A 19,371-nucleotide genomic window follows, 5' to 3' on the forward strand; every position below is an offset into this window, starting at 1 on the left:
CCGCTATAAGAGAATGCTGAATGAATTAAAGTGTACCTATTACACATACGTATACCGTTACAGCTGAACCAAAACTAATTAGATGGCAGCCCATGAATTTTCAAAGAACTATAATAATAATAATAATAATAATAATAATTTTATTTATATAGCGCTCTTTCTCCAATGGGACTCAAGGCATTTAACAGAATGAACATAATAAAGTACAGAAATAATGTAGAACAGAAAAGCTTTTCATAAAATACAGAGCATGGAGTTACTAAAGGGACAATTATGGAAATGCTGAGTAATCGGGAAAGTTTTGAGTTCATTTTTGAAGGATTCTAGAGTGGGGGCCTCTTGAACTGTATGGGAAAGTGAGTTCCATAGAGTTGGTGCCACATGGCTAAAAGCTTGACCCCCAGATGAATTAGGGGAGATCTAGGTACTGCTAATAGTCCTTCATCTACAGATCACAGTAATCGAGTGGGGCAGTACGGAATGCTATGCCCACTCATTTATTACAATGGAGCTGACAATATGACTGAATGCCATTATTGAGGCACGAGGCACAAACATGACATTATTGGGCCCCATACTAACTTTCAGAACATGAGATTTAACTCACAGTTTTAAGGCAAAACCAGCTTTAAACATTACATTGCGTAAGGTTTTACTTACAGTATGGTCAGGAGTTATGCTGGAAAAAGGGCTTGTACTTAGGTTGGGTGTAAGGTTCCATGTGTAAAGGGTACATACAGTACTTAGGATTGGTTCATTTAGGGCTAAAGAAGGATAGAATTAAAACTTATTTTATTGTTTTTATTTTACCCAAGAGATTTTGAGGTTACTGTGCGAAAATACTGTAATTTTAAAGAAAATACTCCTCACTTTACAACAGGGGTGGGGAACCTTTTTTCTACAAAGGGCCATTTGGATATTTATAAAAAACCTTCGGGGGCCATACAAAAATGATCAACTTAAAAATTAGCCTGCCCCCAGTAGTTATGTCGCAGTAGTTATGCCACAGTAGATATGCCCCCAGTAGTTATGCCCAGAGCCGGATTAAGGCCCCGGGAGGCCTGGGGTACTAAAGAGCAGGGGGCCCCCCATGGACTAAAAAACTAAAAAAACAATAATAATATATATATATCGCTAAGAATCCATCCTTCAGTTCAGCGTGCGGCGCGCCAATGACTGAGCCGCAGGCTTGCTGAGCCGGACAGCAATTCCCTGACTACACCTGTTAGAGCACTCTTCTTAGAGCTGTAGTCAGTGCAGCTGAGCGACGGCTCAGTTGTCCAATTGCTGTCCGGCTCAGCAAGCATGCGGCTCCGTCATTGGTGCGCCGCACGCTGAACTGAAGGAGGAGGAGGTACAGGGCAGCGGGGAGCCGGGCCTCGTGAGCGCAGCACCGCAGATCGGATTGAAGAAAGATCCGATCTGTGGTGTGGCAGGGGGCCCTTTTGGAAAGGGGGGCCCGGGGTACGTATCCCCGGGACCCCCCCCCCCTCTTAATCCGGCTCTGGTTAAGCCCCCAGTCAGTATAGTTATGCCCCCAGTAGTTGTGCCGCAGTAGATATGCCCCCCGTAGTTATGCCCTTAGTACATATGCCCCCAGTAGTTATGCCCTCAGTCAGTAGTTATGCCCCCAGTAGATATGGACCAGTCAGTTGTTTTGCCCCAGTATATATACCCCCAGTCAGTTGTTACGCTCCAGTAGATATGCCCCCAGTCAGTTGTTATGCCCCATTAGATATGACCCCAGTCAGTTGTTATGCCCCACTAAATATGCCCCCTGTAGTTATGCCCCATTAAAATTGCCCCCTGTAGTTATGCACCATTAAATATGCCCCCTGTAGTTATGCCCTATTAGATATGCCACCTAGTAGTGCCGCTTACACACACACACACACACACACACACACACACATAATCCCCCCCCCCCACAATACTCAACAGTCCTGCTTCTGCTTCCGAACCGCTGCCCTCCACCTGGCCGCCCTCTCCTCAGAACTATGGGAGAGACGTCATGACATCTCTCCCATAGCGCACAGCCACACACTGCCAGAGCTGGAAGCCAGAGCTCAGAAGTGAGCTCCTGCCTCCAGCTGCTGCTGAGGGGAAGGAGCCGGGTGCCCGCTGGTAACAAAATCTCAGTGGGCGCCCGGCATCTCCCTCAGTTAGGTGAGCCTGGCCGGTACGGATCAAGTGGCTTTGCAGGCCTTATACGGCCTGCGGGCCGGAGGTTCTCCACCCCTGCTTTACAAGAAGGGGTCACTTGTAGGATACTAGGGAACTTGCACTTAATTATTTTACTGTATGTCTACTTGTTCAGGTCCTATTACCAGGCTTACTTATTATTAATACATATATTTTTTGCTTGCCATAAAATGGGTATGTTCGTCCTATAAGTGCCTTCAATATTAATATTAGCAATCACAGTATTTATTAAGTGCTAGCTCAACATTATAATGTCTTGATGTAGCTTATGGTCTGGGTACAGTACACACACATTGTATATCACGAGTGAGTCCGTTGCCAGCTAAATATAATGTGTACTTAAAATTGACATATACTTACTAGTATCTTCACTAATCATCTTATTGTCTTCATTTTTATCATCCTTATCATCCTTCTCATCTTCATCACCGCCATCTTTGTTTTCATCAGCATATGAAAAACAGCAAAATACAAAATCCATGACCAGAAAACAGACATTTAGAGATGGTAACATTTTAGTTAAATATCCAGGAACATATTACTGGGCTTGTGCATCAACGGCACATATAATGGATGTAAGTCAAAACACCCAGGGTCCTCATTACCGAGCCAGAGGACATGTTCATATAACAAATGTATGACTTTTAAACAATTACAATAACTTTTAACATATATCTGATATTGTTAGAAGAAAGCAGTGCGCTCCTATATTGTGCATACATGCTGGGCACTAGGACCCAGGGAGGTCTGTCCTCCAACCGGATGTATTACTGCATATGTGCTGCAGCAATTTTGTAGATCCTTTCTTAGTACAGTAGTACTGTGTAAGACTGTAATGTGATAATGGTGGAGACACAATTCTCCATGTTTAGCTCCAGAGAGACATGCATGTGAAGCTGTTCCTACTGCGCTACGAGCTCCATGCATTACCAGTATGTATAGTGAGAATGACTGTTCCTGTTATACTTCAATAAACTAACACTTGTGGTTAAGTAACTGGGTTGTTCATAGTTTGAGTCATCCACTGGCGTGTGCCTATATAACTCTGCAACAATGGTGTTTTTACCTATCGGCTGCAGAACTGCAGGCCCCCCCAGATACAATCTGCCACCCAGCTCACTGTCAGTGAAGCCAGAAGAAGTCCGTGAGACTGCACTGGCTTCACTGTGACTGCCAGTGACTTTCTATTGGAAGTCCCACCTGTCAGTCACAGACACACAGGGTAGTCCAATTGCGAGGCATTTCCTCCCTCTGGGACAGCCAAACCTGGCTTCCTGTAGGAAGCCAATGCAGTCCATAGCAGCCCGGGTTTTGCGCATGTGCAAGTATCATCGCCGCTACTGCACATGCGCCAGGTCCCATCGTCTATGAACTACTCAATACAGGTGTCGGGACCCAGGCGGCAGCGGGGACCAGGCAACAGGGACAAGGTGGTGGAGACCTGGCAGCATGGCCAGGTGCAGCCTTACTCCTCACACAGGTAGTAGCTGCCGCTGCTCTGCAATATCATCACCTGCACACAAATCATTCCAAACAGATATAGCTCATATGGACGAAGCTTTAAAATTGTTTAAACACAATTAAAAAAATGCAGCAGGACGAGTCTACCAGACATATATGTTTAGGAGTGAAGACCATCTCTGCAAGTTCTAGGTCGCTTCTTATTAAACTGAAGTCACACCGAACCATTAATTATTTTGACAATTATGTCAATTATACATAACATGTTGGATGAACTTAATTAAAATAGTGACACTGGTATATTTTAAATAAAGATACAGGTTGTGTGGTGCACATGGGCGCCTGGGTCAAGGGGAGGCCTACACCCCACACGCTCCACCAAGAATGGTAAGCCCGGAGTGGTGCCCTCCTCCACCATTTGTCGGCATCACCATCTCATTTCATGTATACTTGGAAAGATGGCACCGGCACGGGTGATTGTAAAGACGCTGTGCAGATGCTACCTTCTGGAAATATCACAGGTAGGAGGGTCCTCTGCATGGAGATAGCCCTGTAATATGCAGGCAGCCTTACCCTGGTTTACACAATCACTCACAGGGAAGAGTCACTGCCTCTCACCAGGGCAGCAGACTCTTACTGTGAAATAGTGTGCACTGAATGTGGAGCTTGCAGAAAGTGGGCATCACTAAAACCATTGCTTGTTCATATCAATATATAAACAATAATAATAGAATATTTATTTTTTGATAAAAACATCGGTCACAGATGTGACCACCTCCTCTGTAATATGGATGCCCCCAGTGTGCATGCCCATACCCCTTTTCCCGATTCTGAATAGTGATGAGCGAGGTTCGGTTTTACTCGGTTTTACTCGGTTCTCAAAACGGCATCTTATTGGCTATCCAAAACACGTGACATCCGAGAGCCAATAAGATGCTGTTTTGAGAACCGAGTAAAACCGAGTAAAACCGAGTAAAACCGAATCCGCTCATCACTAATTCTGAACTCACAAATGTTGGGAATTATGCACAATTCTGCATATGGGGAGTCATTCTGACCCGATTGCACGCTGCAGTTTATCGCAGCGGCGAGATCGGGTCAGAACTGTGCATGCGCCAGCGCTGCAGTGCGCCGGCGCATGCCCGACGGCCGAAGGCCATCGCTGCGCTACGATCGCCTCTGCCTAATTGACAGGCAGAGGCGGTCGCTGGGCGGGGGGGCGGAACGGCGGCGTTAGGCCACTCTTTCATGGGCGCAGTCCAGCCAACGCAGGCGTGGCCGGACCATGTGGGGGGGCGGGCCGCAGCAGCTGCATGACGTCACACACAGCCGCTATGGGTCGGGGAGCGACGAGTAGCTCCCGGCCAGCACGCTAAAGCTGCGATGGCCGGGAGCTACTTCTAAAGTGCAAAAGCATTGCCGTTGTGCAATGCTTTTCCACTTCTGCGGGGGGGCCGGCACTGACATGCGGGACGGGATTGCTCTGTGCTGGGCATCCATGTCTATGGACATGATCGTAGCCCTGCAAAATTTTGCAGGGCTACGAGCAACTAGGAATGACCCCCATGGTGCATAAATCAGCGATGTACACAAACCCGATGGTACATCTACGATGTTTGCCAATCTGAGTATGTGCTAGAGATGTGCGGCGGGCACTTTTTTTGTTTTGCGTTTTGGATCTGGATCCTCGCTCGTGTTTTGGATCTGGATTGGTTTTGCCAAAATCACCCTTTCGGGGTTTGGTTTTGGATCTGGATGATTTTTTTTTAAAAACACAAAAACAGCGAAAATCACAGAATTTGGGGGTAATTTTGATCCTACGTTATTATTAACCTCAATAACATTAATTTCCACTCATTTCCAGTCTATTCTGAACACCTCACATCTCACAATATTGTTTTTAGGCCAAAAGGTTGCACCAAGGTAGCTGGATGACTTAGCTAAGCAACACAAGTGTGCGGCACAAACACCTGGCCCATCTAGGAGTGGCACTGCAGTGTCAGACAGGAGGGCAGATATAAAAAAAAGGCCCCAAACAGCACCTCATGCAAAGAAAAAAAAGAGGTGAACCGAGGTCGCTGGCATACTTGACAATGTACTTCACTTTAATTTAAATTGTCACTTGACGATGGCTTCTGATGAATGCGCTGCAGGTGAGGTATAAGGGAGGATGTTCCTAGGTGGTTAACGTCCTTACCCCTACTTATTACAGCTTGACAAAGGCAACACACGGCTTGACAACTGTTGTCCGGATTTGTGGAGAAATAATTCCACACCGAAGAGGTGGCTTTTTTGGTATTTTGCCCAGGCATGACAATGGGCTTTCTCATCCCACGGACACTGGTGCCTTATTCAAACAAACCACATCACCATCAGAATCCTCATTGTCAAGATCCTCTGCAGCGCCAGCTACACCCATATCCTCCTCATCCTGGTGTACTTCTACAGTGACATCCTCAATCTCAATATCAGCAACTGGACTTTCAGTGCTCCTCCCAGCACTTGCAGGGTGCATGCAAATGGTGGTAGGAGCCTCCTCTTCCCATACAGTGTTGTAAAGGTCAGGCCTAGACATCACAAATGCAGACAGTGCCAGCACCCCTGTATTTTCACAACACCCCTGTAATTTTACAGAAAACAAGACAGGGCCAGTGTACATTGATTTTCACTGCACCCTAGAATTATTACAGCATACAAAACAGGGCCAGTGTCCATTGATTTTCACTGCACCCCTGAATTGTTATAGAATACAGGGCCAGTATAATGTTATTTGAATAGCAGCACCCCTAAATTTTACAGCATACAGCAGTGTGGTTTTAATTTTTAACAACTGCACCCCTGATTTTTTACAACATACAGGGCCAGCAGCACCCCTATATTTGTCAGCATACAGGAGCAGTGTGCTTTTAATTTGTAAGAACTGCACTGGAATTTTATAGCAGACAGGGCCAGTGTAATGTTACTAAGACATCAGCACCCCTATATTTAACAGCATACAGGAGCAGTGTGCTTTTCATTTTTAACAACTGCACCGGGATTTTTATAGCAGACAGGGCCAGTGTAATGTTATTAAGACATCAGCACCCCTATATTTGACAGCATACAGGAGCAGTGTGCTTTTAATTTGTAAGAACTGCACCCCTGAATTTTTATAGCCGACAGGGCCAGTGTAATGTTTTTAAGACATCACCACTCCTATATTTTACAGTGCCTCTGCCCCCTGTACAACACAGTGACAGCCAGGACAGCAACACCCATGTACAGCGGCAGCACATGAAACACCAGTGACAGCCAGGACAGCACCCCTAACACAGCACAGGTACACCACAAATACTGCAGCAGCACCCCTACAGAGCACACACTAACCCCACCCGACGCCACCACCCCCAAGTCCGGAGTGAAAATGGCGGCTGCGCATGGCTGTTTATATGGGATCCAAATCCCGGGAGAATCCGACAGCGGGATGATGACGTTTTGCCTTGTTCTGGTTTCCGAGTCTGGTGGGAAGTCCCGAACCGGACTCGGATCCGGTAACGGGACATGATGTTCGGGGGGAAGAGGGGTTTGGTTCTCAGGGAATCGAACCCGCTCATCTCTAGTATGTGCAGGAACTGCACTGTGCTGATTTGTCTGCAAATACAGTCACACTGCCCTCCTAAGCCGATTGTGGGCAGGGAAAAGGCAGATATTGCCAGCATTACAGAAAACGGGGACTGTCGGCCCTGTTTTCTGGGTGCACCAAGACCAGTAGTTGCATGCTTGGACAAAGCTTCATTGGTTACAGAAGAGTTAATTACACGTACATCCTGAGGGATACTCACATGACCAATGTTCACGCAGATGATCTGATGCTATGTCTTCGGACGCAGCAGCAGATCACAAAAACCATCAGAGGATGTATTTTCCAATAATGCAGCTGCTGTGCATTCACCATCCTCTGACACTGGCCCATAGCCCCATAGATTGTGAGCAGATCTGTCATTTGTATAGGGAATGATAAGGAAGTGTATATTTTTTGTGGTGTGGTGTCGCAGCTGATAGGCAAAGGGGTATATTTACTAACGTGGGAATTTTTTAGAACCGGCAATGAGAACCAGTTAGATTCTACTTATCACTTATCTAGCTGCTTCTTGAAGATAATAGATATAATATGATTGGTTGCTATGGGCAACATCACAAGTTCTAAAAACCTCCCACCTTAGTAAATGCACTCCAATGTGTTATAAAAAAAACAATATAATAAGCTTTTACAAAACATTGTGCGAAAAAAAGAAAACAATGCGGCTTCACCACTATTTATAACAAAGTAGGAAACTTTGTTATTAATGACATTGGCTTTGTTATTAGAGAGTGAATTTCTCATTACTAATACATTTAGCTTCCTTACTCAACCACCACCACATATAGACAAAAGAAATCTGCCATAATTATTTTGTGATTTCAGGTGAAACTTTCAATTGCTGTTAATGGGAATACTTACTGGAGTGTATAGTGTGCAATATATAAGCGGAATAATATTGGTTTTGATACCTGATATTCTCTCACATTGTGAAGCTGCAAATGAATAAATTAATGCAACACTCATTTATTACATAATGTGACATAAGTGCTTATAAAATACGCCACGCAGGAAAACATGTTAAATTAAATATAACTCTCAAAGCGATGTCCTTGCATCCAAATAATGCAAAAGGTAATTCAATAGACTGCTGAGTGTTCTGGGTACATTTAATAACTATCAGGTTCTCCGAGCAAGAATTTCTTTAGGTGACAGAAGACAAATGTAACCTATTTACCCTGTGCTCTGAAGAGAGACGCCTTCATTTAAATCTTCTGCCTGCCATTTAACTATGCGTTTTACAATAAGCTGCAGTTTCATTTACTGGAGAGGGGGAAAGTAAAAAAAAAAAAAAAAAAAGGATTATTTTCTAGTTCTGAAAATCCTCACATATGATTTTATTAGCACAAGTAAAAGCCCTTCCCTGGGGAACATCAGCGGGTCTGAAAGAATATCCGGTCTCTAGGTCGACCACACTTAGGTCGACAGTCTTTAGGTCGAAATGGTTTCTTGGTCGACGCGGTTTTTCACAATTTTTTTCATTTTTTCAACTTTTTCATACTTTACGATCCACGTGGACTACGATTGGGAACGGTAACCTGTGCCGAGCGCAGCGGTAGCAGAGCGAGGCACCTTGCCCGAAGCATAGCTAGCCATGCGAGGGGACGCGGTGCACTAATTGGGGTCCCCGGTCACTCTACGAAGAAAATGACACAATTTTTTTTTAAACTCATGTCGACCTTTTGTTATGTCAACCTAATGTTTGTGTTGACCTACTTTGAGTGTTGACTTAGTCACTGTCGACCAATAGCGGTCGACCTAGACACTGTCGACCTTAGTGTGGTTGACCCTATAAATCACACCCGGACTGAGATGTCCACTTTGGGCCGTATTCAGAGATGGACGCAGACAATGCATTCCTATGCAGCGACCATGTCCATCGGGTCTGAACACGTGCACTGACCAAAGTGTGCATGGGCGACCCTTCACCATGCAATCGCATCCCGGAAGGATGCAATCGCACAGTGATTGACAGCTGCAGGCGTAGGGGAGAGCAGTGCACCGTTTAATAGGCGTGGTCCGGAAAATGCAGGTGTGTCCAGGGACTTTTTTTCGGGGCAGCTGCGTGACTTCACATACAGCTGCACTGAGACAAAAGATGATGCCGGACCTCTTCCCAGTGCAGGGGTCATGCTCTTATCAATGCATTCGCAATTAAGTTGCGAATGCATCGCAGGGCGGCACCACACACATGCTGGGAAAACCCCTGCATGTGAGTAGATGGATGCAGGTCTTGCTGTGGAAGCAAGAGCTGCATACATCTCTGAATAGCCCTCTATGTGCGGATGTAAATGCAACAATTCCAATTGCTGTATCTTTAACACAACCATCGGTCGCACCATCGGAACTAGCAACAGTCCCTGCTAGATTCAGAAACTCCATCAGAATAGGGTCTGCAATATGAATGGTTAAATGTCAGAGTCCACAACCAGTAATGTTATACGCCTTCGGCACTCCCATAACACATCTGTGTACAGAAAATACAAATTATGATATTGCGAGTTATATTGTTCTTTTGCTATAGGAAAATCTGCCGCATACTGTCAGTAGAGTGACAATAGAGGGAGGTCCAGGACATTCCATTAGGGTAACTTGGTCAGCGATCAAAACCATTACCTGACAGCACCTATAGATTGCACAGCCTTTCATCTGTGTTTGCAACGCAGTGGGAGGTAATCAAGTGTATTTAGTCTGACGTCCAAAGATACTCAGGCATAAGGCAGATGAAAGCCTCAGCATATGATCTGGTTTACAACAGAAAAAATGATATATCTATAATAACTGAGAGTGTGTAAAAATAGCTGAGGCCAATAAGCAGGTTGGGTGTGATTTTGAGATCCTTCAGAGATATAAAGTATCTCGCCAGTACCACATCACAAGGCATCATATTAATCACCGCCGAGTTCTAGAGGATTTCATCATTGCTGTGGCGTGGAGACAGCTGATCAGGCAGTGCTACTGCGCATGTGTGACCATGAGTTCATGCACGCGCAACCTCCGGTGGAAGGAGCCAGGCAGTGGCAGAGGGATGCACATGGGTCCTCCTTTGCGACCGGAACTCCTTCCCATAGCACAGGAAAGGAGCGGGGTCCGGGTACAAATGCCACCTGGAGAAGGCGAATGTTCCTGCAGTCAAGCTCAGAAAATATAGTATCAATGATATCTCTCTCGTTACCTTCTTAATGAATAGCCCTAATACCTAATTTATACGAAAGTAGGTGAACATTTTAATTTTCACCTGTTTTTCTATAAATTAAGTGATGATGAATAGACCCCTGTAGCTAAAATAGCAGAAATTTATGTGAACACCTCAAATCTTAAGCTTGGTACACACGAAGGGGTCTATTCATGAAGCAGTGAAAAGTGTGAAGAAGTGAGCCAGTGGAGATGTTGCCTATGGCAACCAATCAGCATTGAAGTAACATTTATAATTTGCATACTATACAATTGTACGGAGCAACTGATTGGTTGCCATATGCAAGTTCTCCACAGGCTCATTTCTCCACTCTTTTCACTGCTTCATGCATAGAGCTTTAAGCGTTGTATCGGCTGTTTGATCAAACGGCAGATATACAGATGGAGCCCTGCTCATCTATCCCTTTAATAGGATTACCTGAGCCAGTGCTGTCAGACTTAATACCCTGCTGTATTGTTCCCTCTGTATTTTATTGCAGCTGAGAACAATAGATGAAATATTTATGCTAATAAGCACTGGTGCACCTAGGCTCAGCAGAGAAGTCTAGATGAGCGAGGCTCCATCTGTATACAGTGAGCGTGTTGGCATGTGGGTACAAACGATATGTCAGAGAACGACGTCATTCACAGACATATCGCGTCGGCTCTGCAGCACAGCCGATGGCCGATATATACATTATGGTAAGAACTTACCGTTGATAACGTGATTTCTCTTATGTCCACAGGTATCCACAGGATAACATTGGGATATTGTCGAGCGACAGCGAAAATTTCACCAACACGGTCACGAGCTTTCTGGCCTCCCAAGATGCATTGGGGCCTCCACTACATAGTCCCGCCCACTGACTCAGTCAGATCAGTTCTTTCCACAGCGATTTTAGGCAGGAACATCAGGCAGAGACCTGTTTAGGCGATAAGAACACACACGCACACCCTTCCATACAAGAAGGAAGAGGTATTAGTGATTGTCTAGATCCTCAAATCAGATGCGTCAGGGTGGGATCCCTGTGGATACCTGTGGACATAAGAGAAATCACGTTATCAATGGTAAATTCTTACCATAACGTATATTTCTCTGGCTGGGTCCACAGGATTATCCACAGGATAACATTAGGATTCCCAAAGCCATTTTAGTGGTCCCGCTCCTGATTGCACAGGAGGACCTTTCGCCCGAAGTCTGCGTCATGAGAGGCAAAAGTATCCAAGGCATAATGTCTAATGAATGTGTTTATGGAAGACCATGTGGCTGCCTTACATATCTGTTCTGCTGAAGCACCCTGTTGTGCTGCCCAAGAAGGACCTACCTTACGTGTAGAGTGTGCAGAGACATTAGCCGGAATAGGGAGATCTGCATGAGAATAAACTTCTGATATTACCATTCGCAGCCATCTCGCCAGCGTCTGTTTACTAGCAGGCCATCCTCTTCTATGGAATCCGTAGAGGATAAAGAGAGAATCTGTTTTCCTGATGGCACTAGTACGATCTATGTAAATTCTTAAAGCTCGGGCCACGTCCAGCGACGCTTCTCCCGCAGATAGTCCCGATACCTGAAAAGCTGGGACTACAATCTCTTCATTCAGGTGAAACTTTGATACCACCTTTGGAAGATAGCTAGATCTCGTTCTGAGAACTGCTCTGTCTGGAAAAAACTTGGGAAAGGAGACTTACATGATAATGCTCCTAAATCTGACACTCTTCTGGCTGATGCCATTGCCAGTAAAAAAAGAACTTTAACCATTAACCACTTAAGATCTGCTCTCTCAAGTGGTTCAAACAAAGGACCCTGGAGAAATGTAAGAACTCAATTCAAATCCCAGGGAGCTGCAGGAGGAACAAATGGAGGTTGAATATGTACTACTCCTTGAAAAAATGTACGTACATCCTGTAAATCAGCAATCTTCTGCTGAAACCATACAGTTAACGCTGAAACTTGGACCCTCAAGGAAGCAACTTTCAACCCTTTATCCAATCCTGCCTGAAGGAAATCCAAAATCCTAGTTACTTTAAAAGATCTTGGATTGAAATTTTTTTCCAGTACACCAATAGGCTTGCCATATTCTATGATACACATGGGCCGAAGAAGGCTTTCTTGCTCTAAGCATAGTTTGGATTACTTGTTTCGAAAAACCTTTAGCCTCTAAGATAGAGGTTTCAACAGCCACACCGTCAAAGACAGGCGATCCAGATGACTGTGACAACAAGGACCCTGCATTAGCAGATCTGGACGTTGAGGGAGCAGTATCGGTGCTTCCACGGACATTCTCAACAGATCTGTATGCTAATGCCTTCTTGGCCAAGCTGGAGCTATTAGAATGATTGCTCCTTTTGCCTGTTTTATCTTTCTCACTACTCTGGGTAACAGAGATATTGGAGGGAACAGATATGCCAGCTGAAACCTCCATTCTACTGACAGTGCGTCTACAAGGACCGCTCCTGGGTCCCTTGTTCTCGATCCGTACCTCGGAACCTTGTTGTTTAGACGCGATGCCATAAGGTCTATCTCCGGTAGACCCCATCTGTTCATCAGTGTCTGAAACACTTCTGGGTGTAGTGCCCATTCGGTTTCCTGAATGGTGTGCCGACTGAGAAAATCCGCTTTCCAGTTTAGTACACCCGGGACAAATACTGCTGACAATGCTGGAAGATGGAGTTCTGCCCATTTTAGAATGGGAGTTACTTCCTCCATCAGACTCTTGCTGTGAGTTGCTACTTGCTGATTGAGGTATGCTACTGCTGTCGCATTGTCTGAGCGGATCTGGACTGGTCTTCCTTGTAGATTGTCCTTTGCCTAAACTAAAGCCAGGTAAACGGCCCTTATCTCCAACAGATTTATCGGCAGACAACTTTCCCTTGCGGTCCATTTTCCCTGGAACCATAGGCTTCCGAGTATCGCCCCCCAGCCTTGCAGGCTGGCATCTGTTGTCAGGACTTGCCACTCTTTTATCCAAAAGGGTCTCCCCTTGTTTAAATGGTCTGTCTGTAGCCACCACGCTATAGACCTTTTTACATTTACTGGAATCTTTATCATCTGCTTCTTTATCGTCTGATGATTTCCATTCCATTTGGTCAGAATAAGGTGCTGCAACGGTCTGGAGTGGAATTGCCCATATTCCACCATGTCGAAGGTTAATACCATCAGACCCAACAGTCGCATTGCTGCATGGACTGACATTGTCTGGGCTTGCAACGCTTCCTGAGCCATGACCTGCACCTTGACTATCTTTTTCTCTGGTAAGAGAACTTTCTGTAGGTCTGAATCCAATATGGCCCCCAAATGAACCATCCGCTGTGACGGATTCAGGGACGACTTTTCCCAATTTATGAGCCACCCGTGTCTCTGTAAACAAACTATCATCTGTTGAAGATGGTTCAACAGTAAATCTTGCGACTGTGCTAAGATTAACAGGTCGTCGAGGTATGGGAATATTCTTATCCCCTGTTTGCGCAGACAAGCTGCCATAACCACCATGATCTTGGTAAACACCCTGGGTGCTGTAGCTAGCCCGAAAGGCAGAGCTTGGAACTGGAAATGTTCCTGCAGGATGGCAAACCTGAGGTAACACTGATGTGATAGTGCTATAGGCACATGTAGGTAAGCATCCCGTACATCCAGAGATACCATGTAATCTCCCGGTTCCATAGCCAACATTATGGAGCGTAACATCTCCATGTGGAACTTCGGGATCCATATGTATTTGTTCAACATTTTCAGATTTAGAATTGGTCGGTATGACCCATTTGGTTTCTGGATTAGAAATAGATTGGAGTAAAACCCCTGTCCCCTTTGTGATGGAGGTACTGGAACAATCACACCTGACTGCAGCAATTTTTGGACTGCTTCTTGCAGGGCATTGGCCTTTCGACTCTATACGAGATGGGCTGGTGCAAAAAAATCTTTGAGGAGGCTGCCTCCTGAATGGGAACCCATACCCCTGAGATACTACCTTCTGCACCCAAGCATCTGCTGTTGACTATTGCCATATGTGTGCAAAAAGAAGGAGTCGGCCCCCAACCCTGGAATCCTGCAGGCGGAGGCCCGTCTCTTCAGGCTGACGGTTTCTGTTCAGGTTTGGAAGCTGGCTTTTTGCTAGCCCACTGCTTCCTACCCCTGGATTTAAACTGGGGTTGCTTAGGCTCCTCTTTAGCTTTTTCTTTGCTTTGCCAGCGAAATGAGCAAAATTTTAAACCCTTGGACTTAGGGTTATAAGCAGCCGGAAATCTGACCTTTTTCGATTCAGCCTCTGATTCTAGGATATCCGATAAAGGTTTTCCAAATAATATATTACCGACAAAAGGCAATGCTTCCAATTCTTTCTTGGACTCCGCATCTGCCTTCCAGGTCCGTAGCCAAACTGCTCTGCGAGCGACTACTGTCAAGGCAGAAGCTTTAGAAGCAACTGTGCCTACATCAATTGCAGCTTCTTCCAAATACTGGGCAGATTGTCTTAACCGGCAAAAACGATCCTCTTGCTCCCTAGTAGGAGAAGGGATGTCATTCTCTAGTTCCTCTATCCATTCGCCCATTGCCTTTGCTACCCAGGCCGAAGCCATAGCAGGTCTTACCACTGCTCCTACTAGAGAAAAAATATTTTTCTACCCTTCTGTCTGTGACATCATTCAATGAGGTAGATGACAGTGGTAAAGCAGATTTATGCACGAGTCGCAGAACATGTGCATCTACTTTTGGAGGAACTTCTCTTTTCGAACAATCCACAGCAGGAAATGGATAATAAGAATCCCATCTCTTAGGAATCTTATACTTTTTACTGGGCGCTGCCCAAGACTCATCCATCATTTCCGTCAGCTCATCTGACGCTGGGAATTCAGCTTTCACTGATTTTGTTCGTTTAAATACAGGTGCTTTTGCTTTTAACACTGTCTTGGCTGGTTCTTCCAACGAGAGAACAGCCTTTACAGCATTAATAAGTTCAGCTACATCTTCTGAACTAAAGCTCTGCGACTGATCATCATACGGAGTTGAATCTATTGTATCATTATCATCCGATGTATCATCTTGTGTAGTCTGCCACACAGACGCATCTGTCTTAGTCTTACCTGCCCCTTGGTTGCTTGTAGAAGCTACTGGAACCAAACCATAGGAAGGGAGCTGCATGTATGTGTTCATAGTGTAACCTAACCCTTGAGGTGGTGCTACCGGAGCTAAACTGTCCGCTATTGAAGACAGAGTCTTTGCGAACATATTCCATGGTGGCTCTGATGGTGGTTGAACCAATTCCTGTTTTTTACTTTGCTGAAAAGCGAAACAGTTTGCACACAAACCCTTATAAGTGACCAATTGATTCATATCAATTACCCCTGACTTACAAGATAAGCATGTTAGGGCTGTAGGAATGCTTGATAAATTCTCCTCATCACTTTTGCCGCTCACAGACATGGTATTAACCTGTTATTGACTACACAATCTGTGACTGAAAATCACCCTATATGTCAGTATATAGAGGTGAGATCAATCTGACCACAGTGCACCTGATTTGAGGGTCAGAACAGGACTGACATTATACAGAAAAGTCAGCACACATACTAGCAGTCAGTCACATGTTAAAGCATTAGACATTGCCATATGAGAATACAACCTCCATAACAACTTATACATAAGAAGGAAAATTGTACTTCTGTTTTAAACTGGTTCTTTTTTCAACATAGCATGCAGAAAACACAGTAATATACAGGTCTCATATGCAATAGGTACTAAAAATTAACAATGCATACTAAGAAGTAGAGAGAATTTTTAGTACTGTATACCCTTCCTCTGTAGAGCGGGATACAGGGAGACTCACCACACTTCCATATCCAAGCAAATCCGCTCGTAAGACGCTGAGTGGATTCAGACGCTACTAATGTACACTGCCGCTCTTGATAACTGATAACGGACACGGACGCTCACCAACGGACACGGACCCTGAGCGACCAAGCACCCTCGTGGTAGCGTCTGAGCCGGAAGTGGGGTCATTTAGTTCATGAAACGAGAAACACGCGGGAACTGGCCATGAACTCGGAGGAGGGGCGGCCAGGAGAGCGTCTGAATCCCCCTGTTGACAAACTCCCAGGATCGCGGCCTCTACCTAGTCCTGGCGCCTATGATCCCAGGAGCGTAGCGCTGTCGCACACTAGATGTTCGGCGCATCAACACACTGTTTGCAGTCTCCACCAAATCAGTGTAGCTGTGTCCTGACCCCTCTAGTAAGAGGAAGTCCATAGACTCACCGTCTCCCCATGCTCCGGCCACAGCCTGGTTACGTCTGCTGGACCTGCTAGAACATCCGACACAGACGCCCGTCGAGACAGCACTGATACCCGAAGGTAAGTGTTGTTGCGACTCGGTGGGGAGTTGTTGGAGCGACTCTTTCTAGAATGCGTTTAAGACTTATGTTAAGATAAGTCGCTCAAAAACAATATAGTAAGTCTATAAAAATAAAATAATAAAAGCTTGAGGCTGTTCTCACAGCAGCCTTGTGACCATGCGGCGTCCTGCCGCACCAAGCAAAAAACTGATCTGACTGAGTCAGTGGGCGGGACTATGTAGTGGAGGCCCCAATGCATCCTGGGAGGCCAGAAAGCTTGTGACCGTGTTGGTGCCATTTTCGCTGTCGCTCGACAATATCCCAATGTTATCCTGTGGATAATCCTGTGGACCCAGCCAGAGAAATATCTGTAGGTATATCGGTGCGTCTGGCTGTGTGTACAGGTCCGTACACTTGCTGCAGTGCCTGCCGACACAGCTTGCCCACCTAGCTGTGATGTCAGGACAACATATCGAGTGGACGATCGTTATGTGTGTATACTTACCTGGATCTGCGGCTCTGTCGGCATTACCTTGGGTGTGTTATGCAGAATTATTTGCATTAAAGGTAAATGTGACCGAAGCAGATCAGGGAGGGTCCCAGATCTAATGAAGTTATCATCCAGTCAGCAGAGATTTGGATGATATCATCCTAGGTTTGATGCATGAGCAGCTTTTGCTCTGGGTTCAGACTTTGGAGAATGAATGTTGCTATTGATGTTTACAGCCGGCAGTTCCTGCATTCACCTTCTTTTGGTTTACAGCCGGCAGTTCCTGCATTCACCTTCTTTTGGTTTACAGCCGGCAGTTCCTGCTTTCACCTTCTTTTGGTTTACAGCCGGCAGTTCCTGCTTTCACCTTCTTTTGGTTTACAGCCGGCAGTTCCTGCTTTCACCTTCTTTTGGTTTACAGCCGGCAGTTCCTGCTTTCACCTTCTTTTGGTTTTCCCGGGACAAATTAGTTATGTGTTAAAAATATTTTTACTTTTTGCAACCCATGTACGATCTCTGTAATTGTATTCTTTGTAACACTTTTTGGGGCATATTCATTATGAACAAATTGTGAAATGAGAAACTTAGTTTTCAATTCTCACCCTTTCATTTCACAATTTTTTTGAATTTATCATGCCTCCTTAAGAAAAATATCACTTCCGAAAATCTGCTATTAAAAGTGATAGTTTTCCTCCCTGCAACTGGGGTGACCATAAGGTAGCCGGCATCAGTATCCCTCCCCCCCTTTTTGCCCAACATCCATGTGCAGGCACGCCGCGGCTACCACCCCCCCCCCCCCCCCCCCCGCCCCCCTTTGCCCAGCATATATGTATGTGAAGGCAGTGTGAACACTGGCACTGCGGCCCTCCTCTGCCTCTGCCTGGTTTCCATGTGAAGACACATTGCGACTCATCCTCCCTCCCTCTGCCTGGTTTCCATGTGAAGACACACTGCGACTCCTCCCACCCCCCTCTGCCTGGTTTCCATGTGAAGACACATTGCGACTCCTCCTCCCTTCCTCTGCCCGGCTTCCATGTGAAGGCACATTGCGACTCCTCCCCCTCCCTCTGCCCGGCTTCCATGTGAAGGCACATTGCGACTCCTCCCCCCTCCCTCTGCCAGGCTTCCATGTGAAGGCACACCGCGGTTCTTCCCCCCTCTCCCTCTGCCTGGCTTCTGTGTGAGAAGTGAGACCCTTGCATGCAGGTGCTTTGGAGCAGGTAGGAGGGACAGAGGGGAGTCAGGAAGCTATGGGGCAGAGAGGAAACAGCTCAGAGGGATCTGTAGAGATCCCTTTTCTGCACAAATGGCAGCTTGTGCACACATTCAGGAAACTGAACACCATCTCAGGATGGCGAACAGCTTCCCTCTAACACTTTGAGTTTAATGAATGTCACAATTTCTACATCCCCTCATTTTAGTATGGAGACTGTGGAAATTATCATGGAAGGCTGTAAGAAGAAGATATGAGTGATACCTCCTTCGTTACAGCCTTGGTGAATGGGGCTGCTACTTAAAAATAGAGAAACGGGTGATATATTTGAAAAAAAAAAAAAGAACGGATTAGTGTTGATGAATATGTCAACTTGTGCTTAAGCACTGTGCTTCACTTTTGTAAGTAACGTGCACTTTACTAGTCATATCGATATATGCTCCAAACCCAGTCTGTGAGGAGGCTAATCGAGTTGACATCTCCGAATCACCTTATAACACAGGTTCTCAAACTCGGTCCTCAGGACACCACACGGTGCATGTTTTGCAGGTCTCCTCACAGAATCCTACGTTAAATAACGAGTTTTATGGTAAGAACTTACCTTTGTTAAAACTCTTTCTGCGAGGTACACTGGGCTCCACAAGGATAGACATAGGGGTGTAGAGTAGGATCTTGATCCGAGGCACCAACAGGCTCAAAAGCTTTGACTGTTCCCAAGATGCATAGCGCCGCCTCCTCTATAACCCCGCCTCCCTGCAGGAGCTCAGTTTTTAGTTAACCAGCCCAATGCAGTAGCAGGAAAAGAGACAACAACAGTTAGTAGCCACATACACCACACTCTCACGACAGGAGAAGTGTTAGCGGCTAATGCCATACCAACCCAAAGAAG

At 45.7% G+C, this 19,371-nt stretch overlaps 1 protein-coding gene across 2 annotated transcripts in view; it reads right to left on the reverse strand.

Moving 5' to 3' along the window:
• MACROD2 (mono-ADP ribosylhydrolase 2) overlaps window positions 1–19,371 on the reverse strand; it is a 3,123,444-nt gene that overhangs the window by 217,576 nt on the left and 2,886,497 nt on the right. For both annotated transcript variants that reach the window (XM_063918531.1, XM_063918530.1), the window contains exon 10: window positions 2,563–2,637. In XM_063918531.1, coding sequence (XP_063774601.1) covers window positions 2,563–2,637 — 75 coding nt within the window. The remainder of the gene's footprint in view (window positions 1–2,562; window positions 2,638–19,371) is intronic.

The sequence above is a fragment of the Pseudophryne corroboree genome, chromosome 4, assembly GCF_028390025.1.
Source record: "Pseudophryne corroboree isolate aPseCor3 chromosome 4, aPseCor3.hap2, whole genome shotgun sequence".
NCBI lineage: Eukaryota > Metazoa > Chordata > Amphibia > Anura > Myobatrachidae > Pseudophryne > Pseudophryne corroboree.